Here is an 18,339-nt window from a genome sequence, read left to right on the forward strand (position 1 = left end):
TCTATAACATGCCAAACAAGAAATCAAAGCCCAAAATACCCATGTTATCCCCAAAACACGAGAAATTCTCCCCTCAGACCCATGGGTCTGAACTTGATCCTTTCGACCTGTTTAATGATGAACCGGGATATCGTTGTTGTTGTCCATTCCGGTCACCAACCTTGTACACATGCCAACCAATGAGGAAGCTCACATTGAGGTGAGCTTGGGCGTGAAATTTCACAGCGAACGATGGCTGGACGTGCACAGATCTAGTAGGCAAATGAGACGGTGATCGGGAGGTGGGTTGTCGGATTTTCTCATTTTTCGGCCATTTCAGGACAACCCATAGACCTTTTCTACCATTTTTGGAGCCTCTGAACTCATTTCCATGGTTCTTTTGCCCATATTCCTTACCGTTTGGGAGATACAACAATGGAAAGTTTGGCCGATGCTTTAACTGTGTTTTCCAGCCATCGGAGGAATCTTTGGACCGAGGTGAGCATATTGCTAGGTTCCTTGTCTCTTGGACTTTTCGTGGATATAAATTTTGTGAATTTTGGAGGTCATTTGATAGTTTATCTATTTTTGGGTCAATTAGTTAATTATGAGATAAATTGGGGCTGTGTTTGGACAACATTGGTCAAATTGGTTAAAATTGGAGTTGGATTAGTAAAATTGGATATTATTAGGACCTATTTGGAGGTTCAATTTCGAAAGTTTAGGCTTCGGGTGAAAATCTCCAATTTTGGTACTAGATCCTAAGGGCATGCGGTACAATTGGACAGTTCGGTGTCCAATTTATATAATTTTAGAGTACCATAAATTATTTTAAGATATTTGGGTCATACAAATATTGTTGGTTTAGTTATTTGGAGCCTAAAAAATATTTTATTATATTACAGACACTCGTGTTAAGTTTGGAAATGGTCCTGTAGGGGAACAGGAGTGAGCATCTACAGTTCAGTGAGTGGCTATTATTTTTAAAATGTTTTGGGCATATAAAATAATATATATATGCGGTTGGATATTTTGTGTATATACAAATTCATTGAAAGGATTGCTTTATGCATATATAATATCTGCTTTCACTTATATAATTTATCATTTTATGCGGATTTTAATAAGATTTTTATTGATTTTTAATTTTGATGAGTTCATGGTGAATTGTGAATTATGTTAACTAAATATTTTGGTATTTGAATTGAGATTTTAAATTATTTTGAAAAATAATTTATTTGAGAAACAGATTGAAAATTTATATGATTTTAAGCATGTTCAAATATTTTATAAATTTTTAGATGCTTAAAATCGATTTATGGTGAATATATTTCACTTGGTATTTTTGGTTTTCACATGAACTGATATTTTGAAATTTTTGGAATATTTAAATAAGCGGTGAAATTTAAATATTAAATTATGATTTATGATACAATATCATTTGGAAAAGTATATATGATCTTACAAGATTATTTTAAGGATACTGTGTTGGTTATTTTTAATTGATGTACCATATAGTACAAGAGTTTCAGATCAGTATTATATTACAGTTCACTGGGTTTGCCATGGTACCGTGAGGTTGGTTTCACCCAACGGTTTATCATTGCCACGGACCGTGAGATCGGGATTATCCGACGGTTTATTATTGCCAGAGTGCTGTGAGGTTAGTTTCATCCAACGGTTTATTATTGCCATGGACCATGAGGTTAGGTTTATTTGACGGTTTATTATTGCCACGGTACCGTAAGGTTGGGCTCAGCCCACAGGATATTTATTGCCACGGACCGTGAGATTGGATACGTCCTAATGGTTATTTATTTCCACGATGCCTTTCGTCTATTGAGGGTCATGAGGTGGGTATATCCCATGGTTTGCAGTTTGGTACACTGAATGGTATATCGTATATGTTTTGAGTACATTGTTGATTTTCAAATAATGTGGATTTAATGCACTTTCACAAATATTTTGTGGAAATGCGTTTAGAATATTTACGCTAAATGTTTATATTTTGATTAAGGCATTTTGTAATATTTTATTGTTGTTTATTTTATATCTTTTGAGCATCCATTTCATGATATTAATTTGGGGTACAATTTTGGATTTTGTGAAATGATTTTTAAACGAGGGACTTTTCAGACGAGTGGAACGAGAGGTCTTGAGAAAAATATTTTTATGGAAAAAAATTATTATTTTTCTATTACACTATGCCACTCACAGATATTTCTTTATCTCACATTTTATTTGTTTTAAATTTATTCCCTAGGCTCAGATAGTTAGTAGTAGTCTACCTCGTGAGCCACTTGTTACTTCGTTCCTTCAACGAAAACAGCAGTACTTATTTTTTCTTTATTTTAGCCTTACCTTTTTGGACTCATTTATTATTCACTTGTACTTCTAAACTTTGTTTACACTTTTAGATGCTCTGATCTAAATATTGGACCCAGTAGAAACCATATTATATACATGTGTAGTTATGACCTGTGGTGGAATATGCCGGTTGTGGACTTTTGTGCTATTGTGGATTTATTGTATATATATTGAGGTATTATTGATAATGTATGTGTTTGTTATCCATATTTTAAGGTGAGATTCCATTGGATATATTCTAGGAATTGTCCGGTGGAAGTTCACTAGGCGGGACCAATTACGAGATCCTGGGAAGGTTTCCGGAGCAGGTCCTGTCATATTTTTACTAGTACCATAATTTCCTAAATATGATATAACTGATATACCATATTGAAAATTTCCACTTCGACAAAAAACATATAACATACATCACAAACATAAAACCAAATTAAACCATATGGTTTACAACCATGAGCCTTGCATGGCAACTAGCATGCTACATAATCACACATATAGCTTATTTTAGTTTTGGAAGCTTAAGCATATGCTATATTAATATAGCTTATTTGATTTGCAAAAGCATGCATATACACATCGACACTCAGCTGAGGGGGCAAGAAAGCAACATCACCAAGTTCAATCTATATTCTCATTACATGCTTTCTTTTTTTCTCTCTCGCTCAGTATGAAGAGAAATTTTGGGACTTGCCTGCCATACTGATCGGTTCTTTCCTTTAGGAACCGGAGAATCCTTGGGACTTGGCTCTGCCGATGGGTTGTTTCCTTTTGGAACACCATAACCATTGTAAGGAGATGGAATCTTTCCCTTCAAAACACCATAACCAATATTGTAAGAAGATGGGTTCTTTTCTTTAGGAACAGCATAGCCATTAAAAGGAGATGGGTTCTTTTCTATTATTTCTTCTTCAACACCATCGTTGCCATAGAAAGGAGTTTGGTGGCTCTCCTTCTCTCCTTTTGGAACAGCCATATCTGCATCGTAAGGAGATGGGTTACTTTTTCCTTTAGGAACTGCGTCCCCATTGAAAGGAGACGACGACGATGGGTTGTAATTCCCTTGTGGAACAGCGTCGCCATTGTAAGGAGATGGGTTGTTTACTTGTGGGACAGAATGAGCATGGTAAGGAGATGGGTTGTTTCCGGCCGTCGGAACGCCACCACCGCCGGTGAAAGGAGACGGATTTTTTCCTTTCTGAACAACATTGGCATAGTAATAAGGAGGAGATGTGAGAAACGAAGTTGGTATTTTAACATGGATTACTATTGTGATCATCTCAGGTGTGGGCCCAGAGTCCTTAATTGGGGAGTTGGATTCTGGTGTTTTGGTGTTGTCATTAGGAACATTTCTAACACTGGGTGAGGATTCAAATAGATGATCAAAATAATTCATCACTGGATCATCTTCATTATTGGAATGCTTTGGTGCTGAACTCCATGGAGTAAACCCCTGATCTGCCTCCCGCGTCATCGGCTGATCTTCAGCCACACTTTTCCAGTATGTTCCTAGTTCGTTTCTTGATTCTATAGTACTAGCAAACTGCATGATCAAAAACGAGAGAGATAGAGAGAGAGAGAGAGAGAGAGAGAGAGAGAGAGAGAGAGAGAGAGAGAGAGAGAGAGAGAGAGAGAGGAGACATAAAGCAAGTGAGAAATATGACAAGTACAATGATTAATTATAATTAGCAAAAAAAAGAAATGTCAATAAAATATGATTACCTTTTACAGTTCATAAAGCTAACTAAGTCAAGTGTTAATAAAAAAAAATTAATTAGATTCAACAATGAGAATACCCCTTCTAATGAATACCCTTTCTTCATCTATTTAGAAGAAAGTGACTTGGACAATTAGACCAAGTAACATCCTCATTAGGATGATAGGCTTAGATGGATATCGAAATTTCAAACCATATTAGTAGCGGATGAATGATGACAAATCGCAAAATAGCAATTTTTTTCCCCTACCAATTATATGAGAGTGATAGCTTATAAGACCAAAGGAGTACGGAAATCAAACGGTGCTTACCAAAAGTAAAAGGAGAGCCAACATAGCACTAGTAAATTTCATGGCTGCAATTGGTATATGGAGAAACTACTAGTTTTCAATATTCGTGGAGGTGTTTCAAATGAATTCTCTACTTATATAGATGAAATAAATAGCTAGAAGACCTTAAAAATATCTTCAAAAGGACGCTGAATCACTTTGGATACATCAAATTGTATAGTTTCATTTCTTATTGGTGACCAAAATATATATTATTTTAGTTGATATTATATGGGTAGTTAATTGCAGGGTCTTACTTTTAACTTTTTATATCCTAATTGATTAAAGAATAATAATAGAAAAATCCCGTCGGCATTAACTGATTTTGGGATAGTGCCAAAGAGAAAATTAGGTCACTACATTTCGATAATTAGATTTTTTTTATCTTCTCTGGCGTTTGCCTTGCATATACGTTCAGATAAGGTATGTGGTTCTCGTTTGCTTCCTTTTCGTCATCTTTCTTCTTGTAATTTCCATCTGCTACTGATGTTATTATCTTTTACTGCGTCGTGTTTTCATAGGCTGGATAAATTTGGAAATTCATGTACCTATGACTAGGTAGATAAATATTGATTCTATCAACTCAAAGATACCACTTGACGACTAAAAGACAAAAAAATAATAATAATAATAAATAAATAAATAAATAAATAAATAATCAAAAGATACATGTCGTTCTTCAAATTATTATTAATATTATCATTTTGTAGATTGGAGGCAAAAAAAACCTAAATAACTAGCTAAAATATGTTCAAAAGACTACTTATGACTTTATTAATTTTGAAAGATAAAATATAAATGAATAATAAATGTATAGAATAGACATTCATAATGGGGAAAAAAAAAAAACTTTCATCAAAATGAGCCTGATTTTATAACCGTTTGAAATGGTTTTCAAATTATCCGTTTCTTAAGTATGACTAATTATATACATAAAAAATTTAAATAAAAACTGAAAACCAAAATCATAAACCTTATCAAACAAGTGGTTAACATTTTTGGAGTATTCCTCATAACATATAATAACGTTAACCAGGCAGCTTGTTTTATTTTATTTGAAATAAAAACAAGATGTTTAAATGATTTATTATGTTTTTGGCTTCTTGCTAGGAATGATATAAGAAAAAGTCTGGTTCGAAGCATATCTTTGGAAAAGATGGACTACGCTACATGTTATATAGCCTATTTTCCAAGGAAGTTTTTATTTATTTATTTATTTATTTATATAAAATTTATTTATTTATTTTTAAATGGTAAATTTTTAATAGAATAATAATAAAAGATGCTATGGTATTCAATATTTAATGTTGCGCTGTGCTCGCAGGCAGTGAATTTATACACATAACTTTTTTTTTTTTTTTTTTGTGGTAATTTACACTTAACTGATTTTTGTGTTCACATTGACAGAGCTACCATTGCGACGTCATGATACGGTCGTGTAGGCTGGGGACTTTTGTCCGAATATGACCAAATGTGTCCAAAATTTCTTTCTTTTTTTGGGCTAAGAAAAATGTATCTACACGAGCCAACATGATTGGTTTTTGTGTTTCCATTATTATGCATCATCTAATAAATATTTTTACAACCTGGATTCACACCCCCACCCCACCAAAAACCAAAAAAAAAAAAAAAAAACCCACCTTGAAGCTACAAGATCATAGGCAGCATAAATCCATTGGCACACATAATTGATAATTGAATTGGCTTAAATTATTTTAAATAATAATATTTTATTGGAGATTCATTAATCTGTGTCTAATTTATATTATTTTTTTAATTAATAATATGTCGCCATACTATTTGGTGAATCAATTTTTTAATAGATTGTTATAATAATTTTTTTAATAAATTGGGAAAGAAAGATTTTATCATCAAGTTTGAATCAACATTTGAGGATTATCACAAATGATTATTTCTAATTGACCTTTACAAAGGGATAGTGCAACCATATTCAAAATACCTTTTTTTCCCCATTTATGTTGTCAAAATATTGTGTCCGTGCCAAGATATCGTTTCCTTGGGTCAATCCAATGATTTTCTCGGACGATATTGATTCTCAATTTGAATTTCCCATCTATAAGAAAAAAAAATAGAAGATAAAAATTATCAAAATATCATAATATTTTGTAACTCTTAAAATCGTATTCAATTGCTACAAATTATGATTAACATGATGAAATAACGAGATAAAAGGAGGCTTCAAATCTTCTTTATTTTCAACTCAAACTGTGTCTACTTATAATAACAGAGACATATGTATAAAAATATATGCGTAACATACTTTATGCAACCTTCCAGATTTCAGCCACTTTTGGCTTGCTCATTAACGTCTTCTTCCCCTTCATGCTTTGTTTATGAGGGAAGGTAAGGTTGGTTCTAAAAACAACTTGAAGTTATTAGGCTCGTGGTTATGATTTAGTGAAGCTTTTTTACTTACGGATTTGCAATTAGGTTTAGCTACATTAAGTAGCCTATTCAAACCTCGATTGGTTTGGATATGTTTGTAATGCTTTTTGAATCTCAATCTGAGCAAAAAAGCAAGTGTGAATGCAATAAGTAAAACTGTCCAAAACAGCTAGTGAAACCTAAGTGCTTCAAAACAAAAGCAACCGGTGGTGTGAATCCAATGTTATCACTTTTGGTCCAATGGTTGCTTGCTATTTGCTGCTTCCATCTAGCTTTCTGCAGGTTGAAGTAGTCTCATGAGGTCTTGATACATGTTACTTGGTTCATTGGATAAGATAGAAACCAAATCCAAGCTTGCCACATCACGAAGGTCCTCCAAATAGGTTAAGTTGCCCAAGTACCCTAACCAGCTTTCTAATTCGTGACCTAATCTAGTTTATGTGCTTTAATTTTATGCCATTTGGTGTTCTTAAACACCAACTTAAGGTCCTAAAACAAACTGGTACAAATAAAAACAAAATAAGCATGAAAAGACACTAAGATACACACCCTCAACCTATAATGCATACGCCTAGGGTTTGGTCAAAAGTGTGGCTAACGTACTATCAAATTTCTCTTCTTCAGGCTTCTTATGGGTATGGTAAATTATAACATCAGGATTATTTTTAAAATCTTTGTGAACGATCTGTTTCATCTGACCCTTTGTAACTTATTGCATTAGGACTATTGTTAAAATTCCTAACGAAACGATCCGTTTCATCTGATCCCTTGTAAATTTTAGCATTAGGCCTATTGTCAAAATTCCTAGTGAAACTCTCTGTTTCATTTGAACCTTTGTAAATTATAACATTAGGTCTATTGTCAAAATTGCTAGCCATGCTGCTAACACATCTTGATGAAGAAGGTCTTTGATTGCTTTTGTCATGGTTTGGTCTTTCAAGATGATTTTCCAGTAACCACCAGGGTCTTTTTTGACATAGCTGAGGTCTCCAAACCAACACTTTATTTTTATTTTTATTTTTTTATTATTATTTTTTTTTTTCCCTGAAAGGATACAAACTAACATTTTACAAAAAACAACTAGCCTTGCTTGAAATTGATCATATACCTCAAAACTTTGACATAATAACGACTAATATGCTTTATATATGCACACACTTACATGCAACAGTTACATGTTTTACAAAAATAATATACTGAATTCCATCGAACAGCTTATACTATGTGTTTAACATTCTATTATCAAGGATATGATTTTTATTACCAATAATAAACCACTTTACTGCCTAACGTAAGCTGCCAGATAGAATCCAATAGACAATTAATATTTTTGCACGCTTGTATATAATATCTATTTGTTTATGTGTATGATCATCATGGAAAACTTAGTGACAGCCACTAGTTAACCAATCTTAAATGGTGATTCAGAAAGAATCTTGGGGAGTATAATCATGAAGGGTTAGATATGTTGTGTGTGTGTGTGTGTGTATGTATATATATATATATATATATCTATAAGCTAAAACAACTATAGTGTTGATAAAAGAGAGTATAAGAAGAATTGATAGAAAAGAGGAAACAGCATGCAAGTGAAGAAAGCTGTTGAGAAATGATAATGCAAAGGAAAGCTAAGATGATCTTCATGTTTTACGCGTATAGCTGGAAGTACACACTGTCAATGTATTAGTCCCCTTTTTTTTTTTTTTTCTTTTTTGAATCCATTAATTGCAATTACGTAGTAAAAATACCAAACAATAATTAATCAGACGTCTGTATGTATATGAATGGAAGATCCTGTATTAAATTTACCAACAAAATAAGAAAGCACACTAGGAAAATTAATTAATTTTATCTAATTAAGGAAGAAGACAAAGAACGCAAATATGTTATGTGGAAAAAATTCTATATATTTTGCATTATCTTAGCATTTTTATACAAGGAAAATTTTGCTTATTTGTGAATGATAACTCATGAAGAACTTGACAAAGATCTTTGCATTTATTGTTCAGAAAGTGTCTCGCTAATTGTTATCATTGATGATGATTACCATTTTATATGGCAAATTTTAATTAGGATATTTTATTCTATTATCTTTTATATTAAATCCCAAAATTGAATCCATTAACGGTAATAAATTAAATTAGTATATAATATGCATATTCCGTTAGAAATCATTTATCAATAATAACAAATAATATTTTTCATTCAGAAATGACAACATCCATATAATTGTATATATAGAAACTTACATGCTATGTGTGACAATGCCAAATATAATTTTGATATTATTATTTTGAAGAAACAGAGGATAGACATATTGATTCTAAATTTGATACCATATTATTTTCTTCATAATTTTCTTTCAAAATAGACAGTTAAAAATTAAAAATCCATTTTTTTTTTTTTTCCCATTGAACATCGGATTCCAAACTCCCAATTAATGTTTTCACTGCAAATGGTGCATCAAATTGAGTAAACTGTATCTGATCAGTCTGGTATCTTTCTGGTTTATAAGTACTATTTCTTTCTGTACTTCTAGTTTTCCTTCCCTGTCATATTTTGTAAATCATATAGCAATCAGAAATCAAATAAAAGAAACATTTCTAATACATGAACATCTAGAAACCCTTTATATGAACATAACCACACTAATATTAGTTAGAAAACACATAACATACATAATACAGAAACCATATGTTTTACAATAATGAATCATGCTGCATCACATCTCTTGCTAGCTTATTTCATTCCTAAAGCATACAGATACATAGAAACCTAATTTGATTTAAACATAGTTTTTAAACAACAGCAATCCAATACTGTCACTGCACATAAACAGGATTCTTTGGCCTTGGCTTTGCAGATGGCGTCTTTCTTTTATAAGGACCAAACGCCACCATGGTAGGTTGCTGTGACATCATGTGCAGTCATGAAGTCCTTAACAAAGGATTCTGCTTTTCTTGCATCATCACGGTAAACAATTGTGATGTCGGATGTGCCTTCGAAGTCTTGAAAGGTGGATTTTGCAGGCTTGGCACCATTGTAAATAATTGTGGCATCAGGGGTGGTCTCAAAGTATTTGACGGTGGATTTATCTGGTTTAGCATCGTTATAAATAATTGTGATATCAGGGGCAGCCTCGGAGGGTTGTACTGGTTTAGGATCATTGTAAATAATTGTGGCATCAGGGGCAGCCTCAAAACTCTCAATAGAGGGTTTTGCTGGTTTAGCATCATTATAGATAATTGTGACATCAGAGGCAGCCTCAGAGCTCTCACCAGAGGATTTTGCTAGTTTAGCGCCATTGTAGATAATTGTGGCATCAGGGGCAACATCAAAACTCCCATCAGAGGATTTTGCTGGTTTAGCACCATTGTAAATGATTGTGGCATCAGGGGCAACATCAAAACTCTCACCAGAGGATTTTGCTGGTTTAGCACCATTGTAAATGATTGTGGCATCAGGGGCAGCCTCAAAACTCTCAGCAGAGGATTTTGCTGGTTTAGCACCATTGTAGATAATTGTGGCATCAGGGGCAGCATCAAAACTCCCACCAGAGGATTTTGCCGGTTTAGCACCATTGTAAATGATTGTGGCATCAGGGGCAGCCTCAAAACTCTCAGCAGAGGATTTTGCTGGTTTAGCACCATTGTAGATAATTGTGGCATCAGGGGCAGCATCAAAACTCTCACCAGAGGATTTTGCCGGTTTAGCACCATTGTACATGATTGTGGCATCAGGGGCAGCCTCAAAACTCTCACCAGAGGATTTTGCTGGTTTGGCACCATTGTAGATAATTGTGGCATCAGGGGCAGCATCAAAACTCTCACCAGAGGATTTTGCTGGTTTAGCACCATTGTAAATGATTGTGATAGCAGGGGCAGCCTCAAAACTCTGACCAGAGGATTTTGCCGCTTTAGCATCATTATAAATAATTGTGGCATCAGAAGAGCCATCAAAGTTCTTCACCGAAGAAGATTTTGTTGATTTAACATCATCGTTGTAAATAACTGTGACATCCGGCGCGGCTTCAAAATGCTTGACAGAAGATTTTTCTATTTTAACATGATCATTGTAAGTTATTGTGGTATCAGGTGTGGGTCTAGAGTTCTCACAAAAAGAGTTCACTTCTTCTTCATTGCAGTTGGATTTTTCATTGGAATGCTCTGCTATTGAATATGAAGGAATAAGCCTGTGAATTGCCTTTGGCATAGGCTGATCTTTCATCACACTTCTCCAGTATGCTCCTGGTTCAATTCTTGACTCAATAGTACTAGTCAACTGCATAGTCCATATAAGAGAGGGAAAGGAAGCTGTGAGAAAAACACATGTAATATAACATAATAAACCTTTTTTTTATTTCTTTTAAGTTTTTATTTGGAATCATTTTCAAGCTTTATTTAAACTTTATTTAAACTTAAGAAGGAGAAACATGATGTTGAACTTAAATCTACGAGAGTCGATTGTTAACCAGATCAAGAGCTAAAACCGACAATTTTGATTCAATAAACCAGAAAACAAATATGTTATTTTATTTATTTATTGAAATGAAAAAAAGATTTTTTTTTGTTTTTTTCAAATGAATGACCAAAAAAAAAAAAAAAAAAAAAAAAAGAGAGTTTGGATATGATTAACATAATGACAAAAAAAAAGAGTCAGTCTGGATATGATTAACATATCCGACTTATTGCGTGAGCCTTAAGGGGCCTACCAGAGATTGTTCCCTCATAAGAGGGCCTCTATACATCAGACCCAAAAAGGCTTTTCCAAGCCCGTTGAACCATTCCCCCCCCCCCCCCCCCCCCCCAAAAAAAAAAAAAAACAAAACAAAAAAAAGGGCATAACCTAGCACCTAGCCCACTAAGGAAATGTGGTTAGAAGGCTTTGCTAGAGTTAATGGACACAATCCCTGACAAAATTAATTGTTTTTCTGTACGAGTTTGAATCCCTTTAAATGTTAAAAAACAAAAAAAGCCAAGTTCATGAGCATGAAATCTCATTTCAACGCATCTTAGAAATTTTGGACCCGTAAGATTTTTTTTTTCCTTCAAAAACTCTATTAGAATGAATAACAATGAAGAGAAGGATACAAATAATACTTACCAAAACAAGGGGAAGGAGAGTTAAGATGGCACAAGAGGATTTCATGGCTACAATTGCTATACCTAATAAATTTTATGATATATGTTTCCAATATGCATGGAGTGTCACAAATGACCTGCTACTTATATAGATAAAAATACTAGGTGACGACAATAAAATAACAATAAGAAAAAGAAATAGACGGAACACAAGCTAGCGAATGAATAAATCCCCTCATACCAATTAATCATGCGTTAAACACCAACTTGTATATTTCCATTTTGATTGTGTGTGTGACAATGACCGAAACATTTATATTATGTTACTTGAAATCAGATTTAGTAATGGTAGGGCCATTTTATTTAATATATCCCAATTAAAGATTTGGTTAAATAACTCCCTTGGCCAGCTTGCGTGTATTTTGGATTGTTCGTATCAGAAAATTCAGGTCTTTAATTTGATTTAGATCATTAAATTTATTAGATCCTTTTTTTTTTTTGGGGGGGGGGGGTGGGGGTGGGGTGGGGGGGTGTATATCATATATGTAGATAATGTATGTATCAAATGTATATACCATGATTGTTAAGTCATACACCTTCATGTTTATATCTTATTTAAGCTCTATCCTTAAATTTATTAGATCCTTTTTTCTTTTTTCTTCTTTTTTTTTTTTTTTTTTTTTTTTTGGGTGTTGTTTGTTTTGGGGGGTGGGGGGTGGTCGGGTGGTGTATATCATATATGTAGATAATGTATATAACATGATTGTTAATCCATACACCTTCATGTTTCTATCTTATTTAAGCTCTATTATAATATAGAATACATATATCACTCGTTGCCAAAAGAGCTAGAAAAGCTTTTCACAGAAGAAATTGATAGAAAGAATAATTGCTTTTAACTTTACACGACCTACAATATTTTTTATTCCTCAATTTCATGTTTGGAGGCTGTAAAAAGTTCGAATTTACAATTTAAATCTCAAGAGGTAGAGAAAATTAAATTTAATAGTTAATTAGACAAAATTTGACATGATCACTAGGGGGGGAAAAAAAAGAAAGAAAAAGAAATAAACAAAATATAAAAGTTTCTAAATAAAGTTACATAAGTTATGAATAGTTAATGTTATTAAATTTATGGTTGAAAATGAATAATTAGATTAAATTGACGAGAAATAATTGTTCAATGAAAAACAATATGAAACTTTTTATAGTTAGAAAATCTAACCTTATATTTGTTAATAGGTAAAATTAATGAGAACTTGATTTTTGTTTATAAATTTTTTATAAGGGAATCTAAACTTTTTGTAAACTTTTGAATCCTAATAATTATTAGAAGATGCAAAAGTGTAAGCCCAAACAAGAAAAAAAAAATTTGGAAAATTGAAATTTTCAAAAATTAGATTCTTTTAAAATTTTGATACCTCTCAAACCTAGACTAAAAAAACTTTGTGATCAGTTCTCTCTAAAAACATAACCAAAATTTTCGATGTATTACTGTTTCATTTCAAGTTAGTTAATTAAATTTAATCTCAAAGCTGCAGTGTACAAATGAATCATTAACTGATATTGTGTTTGGCAATTGGCATTATTGAAACAGTGGAAGATAATCCTAAAGGGACCAAACTTATCTTGCTGATTATTATAATTATTTTGGTGACACATGATGTATATTATATAGTAAACTGAACCCAAGACTACATGGAGTTCCTATTATGATTAAGAATTCGAAGGAATTCATTGTATATAATATAACTGAACCAGGTTTAAAAAAAAAGGTGATCGAGGAAATTCCTAAAACACATAAGTTTATCATCCTCCACTGTTCTAAAGGTTGAAGGAAAGTACAAAACAACATATATAATCTAAATTCTAAACTAATCTACAAGCTTTTCTTTTTTTTTAAAAAAAAAAAAACATTTTTGGATGGGAATTAGAAGATATTTTAACCTTAAAGAAGGGCAATATTTCGCTCAAACCTAATCGAATGTAGAATCTAAAAGTATATTGTGAATAGTTTAATCACTTGACAAAATCTATCATAATACCTAAACTCTACAAGAAGTTACCTGAATGGATGATTTTAATTAAATTATTAATACTCCGTAACTTTCCATTTTGGACGAATTTTTCATGTGGGTTATTATTTCTCTGTCGGTGAGATTCTCATAAGATTTTAAGATTTTTTATATGATCCATTAATGTTTTAGGCTGGTGAGGTGCTGTGACGAGAAGCTGGGCCTGCCCATTTTGCTCCTTTTGAAATTTTTTATTTATGTCTTTTGGAATGGGGATAATATCTTCCCCTTAACCTGAATGGATAATTTTTTATTAAATTATTAATGCTCACTGACTTTCCATTTTGGACGAATGTTTCGTGTGGGTTATTCTTTCTCTATCGGTGAGATTCTCATAAGATTTTAAGATTTTTACATGATCCATTAACGTTTTAGGCTGGTGAGGTGCTATGACGAGAAGCTGGGCCTGCCCATTTTGCTCCTTTTCAAATTTTTTATATATGTCTTTCGATGAAAATATCAATTGAAAATATAATTTTATGAAAATATTAATAAAATTATAAAAATTATAAATATTTAATTTAAAATATAAATTTTTACATATAATAAAATTAATATAGTAAAATAATATAAAAATTTATAATAATTAGAATATTATAGTAAATGTTGCTGATCCTAATGATTTTATCCAATGGTTCTTCTTGCTTCATATTTCTAATCAGCTGGAAACCGTAAAGAGATTTTGAACAAAATATCATTTCTAAGCTTCTAGAGTAGATGGAGAATAATAAATATGCAAACATTATTTTAGGATGCATGTGGAAAGAAAAGTTAAAGAAATGACACGGGAATGAAAGACAATGTAAAAAATAAAATATTTTGATTGGAAAGAGACAATCAAAATTGAATCTCTCTTCAAATAGTCCAAAACAAGAAATAATATTAAAAAATGTTCCAAAGATGAAATTATGGTTAGTATGTTTGAAAAGATGGCAATGGGCAAGAAACTAGAGGATAAGTTTAAGAAAAAAAAAAAAGTTTTGTTGTAAGAAATAAAATAATTAGCAAGACAAAAACAGACAAAAAAATTAGAAAAACGAAAAAAACGAAGGTATGTGTGGTGAATGGGATGCTACAAACCAAAATAATTTAGATAATAAAGAATTTTGTTAAATGAGGAGGAAATCAAAGAAGGCAACCAAACAGGCTGATTGCTCTCTTTTTGGAAATAAATCAGAGAAGGCAGCTCGATCACTCTCTTCTTGAGTCTCTGAGGCAGCATAGATCCTTTAAAGGTAATGAAATCCTCTTCTTTCTCTTTGTTGGTTAAAGATTCAAAGCAATCATCAAATTATGGTGGTGCCATGGTGGTGGTGGTGGTTGTTGAAGTTTCTGAGTTCCTGAAATCCCACCAAATTTCACACTTCACACAGCAAACAAAATTAAAATAATATAATTAAAATTAAAACATTCAGTCAAACCCATAAAAAAATTAAATGGGTAATTACAAAATTATTGAAATGGGGAGTCATGGAATGATCTAGATTCCTTCATCACTGGTTAAGATCAAGGAAGAAAATGGGGAGGTTTTTGGCTAGGTTAAGGAAGGACTTTTATGTTTAGCTTTTACCAAACTTTGGGAAAGACCGAAAGAGTTAAGAAAGAGAGAAAGTCGAGATTTCCATCAGATTCCATCGACAACCGAAATTTCTATTAGATTTCCGCAAATATCCATCAAAAATTCAAGATTTCCATTGATTTCAATCGACAATGTTGACATTTTGAAACATTGCCAACATTTCCATGACACCTCCGACAAATGTTTCTTTCCCTCCTCTGTCGGTATTGTTGGTTGTCGAAACCCAATAATATCATCGAAATTTTGATGATATCACTGACTTTTTTTCCGGTGTTTGGGATTGGAGATAATACACTTTCATCCCTCCCTCATAGTTTTAGACTATTGTAATCTCAAAACAAAATACAAAAATACTACTAAAAAAATTGCATATATATATATACACATACATATTTATAAATAAGGAGAAACTATCATCAGGTTCGTCCTGACCTTTTTATATGTGGTCCAAAAACGTGTTTTTATTCTTTGCTCTTAGATTAAAACCAATGGCTCACATTATATTTCAAAATTTCCTTCCAAAAATGCTCTCTCACCTGCCCCACAGCCTTTCCTTCCTCTACCTCTTCTGCTTCCACCGTTCCAGCAGCCACAAAAAAATCCACCTCTTTCCCTTCCTCTTTCTCCAAGTTTACTTTTCATATTTTCCTTCCATGGGTTCTTTTTTTTTTTTTAAAGAATTATTTAGTTCAAAATTTTCCTATATACTTGCTATACAATGAACAACGAACGGAGCAATAACCTCCCATATATATAAGCTTGGTCACAGCTAGTGCAAATATCGATATCGATGAAAATGTTGAAGGTATGATTTTATAGAAATATCAATAAAAATGTCGATATCGATGGATTTTATGGAAATATCGATATCGATAAAATTATAGAAATTATAAATATTTCATTTAAAATACAGATTTTTACATATAATATAATTAATATAGTAAAATAATATAAAATATAATAATTAAAATATAATAATAATAAAATAGTCCATAAATATTTAAAATTATTATAAATAAAGAAAATACAATATTTCTTATACCAATATTCAAATATTTTTTACCATTAGTCAAACGCATATTTAAAGTTTCTGTTTATTGAAGTTAGTAAAAAATGATATAAAAAATGTTGATATTTGGATAATATAGTATTTATTAATAAATAATATTTATTTAAAATTATTTTCCAATAAATTTTGTTTAAAATTTTAAATAAAATGTATTAGCATATTAAAAAAAATTAATATTATATAGACCCTTATATTTTATCTATATTTAAAAAAATATCATATAATTTGAAACAATTTAAAAATATCTATTACTTTTGATTAATTCCCATTAAATTTAATTGAAATGTGATAAAAAAAAATAATTGAGTAAGATTCAAAAATTTAGCAAAACTATTAATTTCTGTCAAAAGTTTTAAAATATATTATATCAATAAAATAATATATTATAAAAATATAAATAAAATAAAATATTGTTATTATTTATTTTATTTTATCAAAGAAAAGAAAAAGATAGGTTTGATGTGATTTTTCTATTATTATCATTAATACACCCCCTTCTTCTTCTCCTTCTACGTTCTTTCTTTTCTTCCTAGATCATTTTGTTCTTTTTTTTCTTTTGTTTTTGTTTTGTTTTTTTGTTTTTTTTTTTTGGGTTTTTTTCCCTCTTCTTCTTCCTTTCTCTCCAACCTCTTACAGCCTTCCTTTTTACCATATCATGTGGGAATATCCTTTATATTTTCATTGTAATTAAAAGTTGTGCAATCTTTTCTGTTTCAAATTTATATTCATCTGATAAGCATATCTACTTGTAGATCATAACACTGATATTTGACTTGTCAGGCTCTTTGTATTTACCTTTCACGATTTTTCCACGACACAGTCGACGGAAATTTCTTGCCCCCCCCTCCCCCCCTCTTCTATCGGAGTCGATGGATCGCAACACCTGATAATTTCAACAACATTTCAGTAAATTCACAGATATTTTCTTCCTTGGTCATATCCGTCTTTATCTTTTTTTTTTCTTTTTTTTTTGGGTTTTCTATGTTTTGGTCTCAAATGACAAAAGTCAGGAAGAAAACCTAATAATTTCCTACCATGAAAACCCATCAAGCAAAAAAGGTTTATTCTTTTTCTTTGCTTTACTTTAAAAAAGTTGTTTATCAAAATTTAATTTTTCTTGTCAAATCGAGGAGAAAAGGAAGCTTGAGCAAACGACAGTGGTTGTCGTTGTTTAAAAAGGTTGTCTAGGAAAGGACCTGACTTAAAAAAGTTGTTTAATTTTACTTTAAAAAAGTAGAGGAGAAGAGGAAGGGAACGGAAGGCTGAACGGCGATGGTCTGGGCTGAATGGCGTTGTTGTTGAATGGGGGGGGGGGGTGTGATGCAAATCTTGTCAAATCCAAGAGAAGAGGAGCTTGGGTGAAGCTTGGTTGTTAATTTTGTAATACACCGAGACTTTCAGGTGGATTTTTAGTGGCTACTGGAACGGTGGAGAAGGGGAACGGAAGGAAGGGAAGAGAAGACTGGGCACGGGAGAGAGTATTTTCGGGAGGAAATTTTTGAACCGTTGGTTTTAATCTAAAGGTAGAGAATAAACACACATTTTTGGACCGCATATGAAAAGGTTAGCACAAACCTGATGATAGCTTCTCGTTATATATATATATATATACGGAAATTCTATGGTGAGGACAGTCCGCATGAGGACCGCAGTATTAGTTACGGTTTTTTATAGTATTAACGACGGTTTCTTAGAAAATCGTTACCAATACTATGAAAAATTATCACCAATACTATAATCCGC

General features: G+C 32.0%; 1 protein-coding gene across 1 annotated transcript; it reads right to left on the reverse strand.

The window, feature by feature from the left end:
- Positions 1-9,432: 9,432 nt before the first annotated feature.
- LOC125424326 (uncharacterized) lies at positions 9,433-12,002 on the reverse strand. The gene is made up of 2 exons (XM_048481424.2): positions 11,896-12,002; positions 9,433-11,073 (listed from the first exon to the last, which is right to left on the reverse strand). Exons 1-2 carry the CDS (start codon positions 11,938-11,940, stop codon positions 9,670-9,672), a joined length of 1,449 nt encoding a protein of 482 aa, XP_048337381.2. The 5' UTR covers positions 11,941-12,002; the 3' UTR covers positions 9,433-9,669.
- Between the last annotated feature and the right edge of the window lie 6,337 nt (positions 12,003-18,339).

The sequence above is a fragment of the Ziziphus jujuba genome, chromosome 9 (assembly GCF_031755915.1).
Source record: "Ziziphus jujuba cultivar Dongzao chromosome 9, ASM3175591v1".
Taxonomy (NCBI): domain Eukaryota; kingdom Viridiplantae; phylum Streptophyta; class Magnoliopsida; order Rosales; family Rhamnaceae; genus Ziziphus; species Ziziphus jujuba.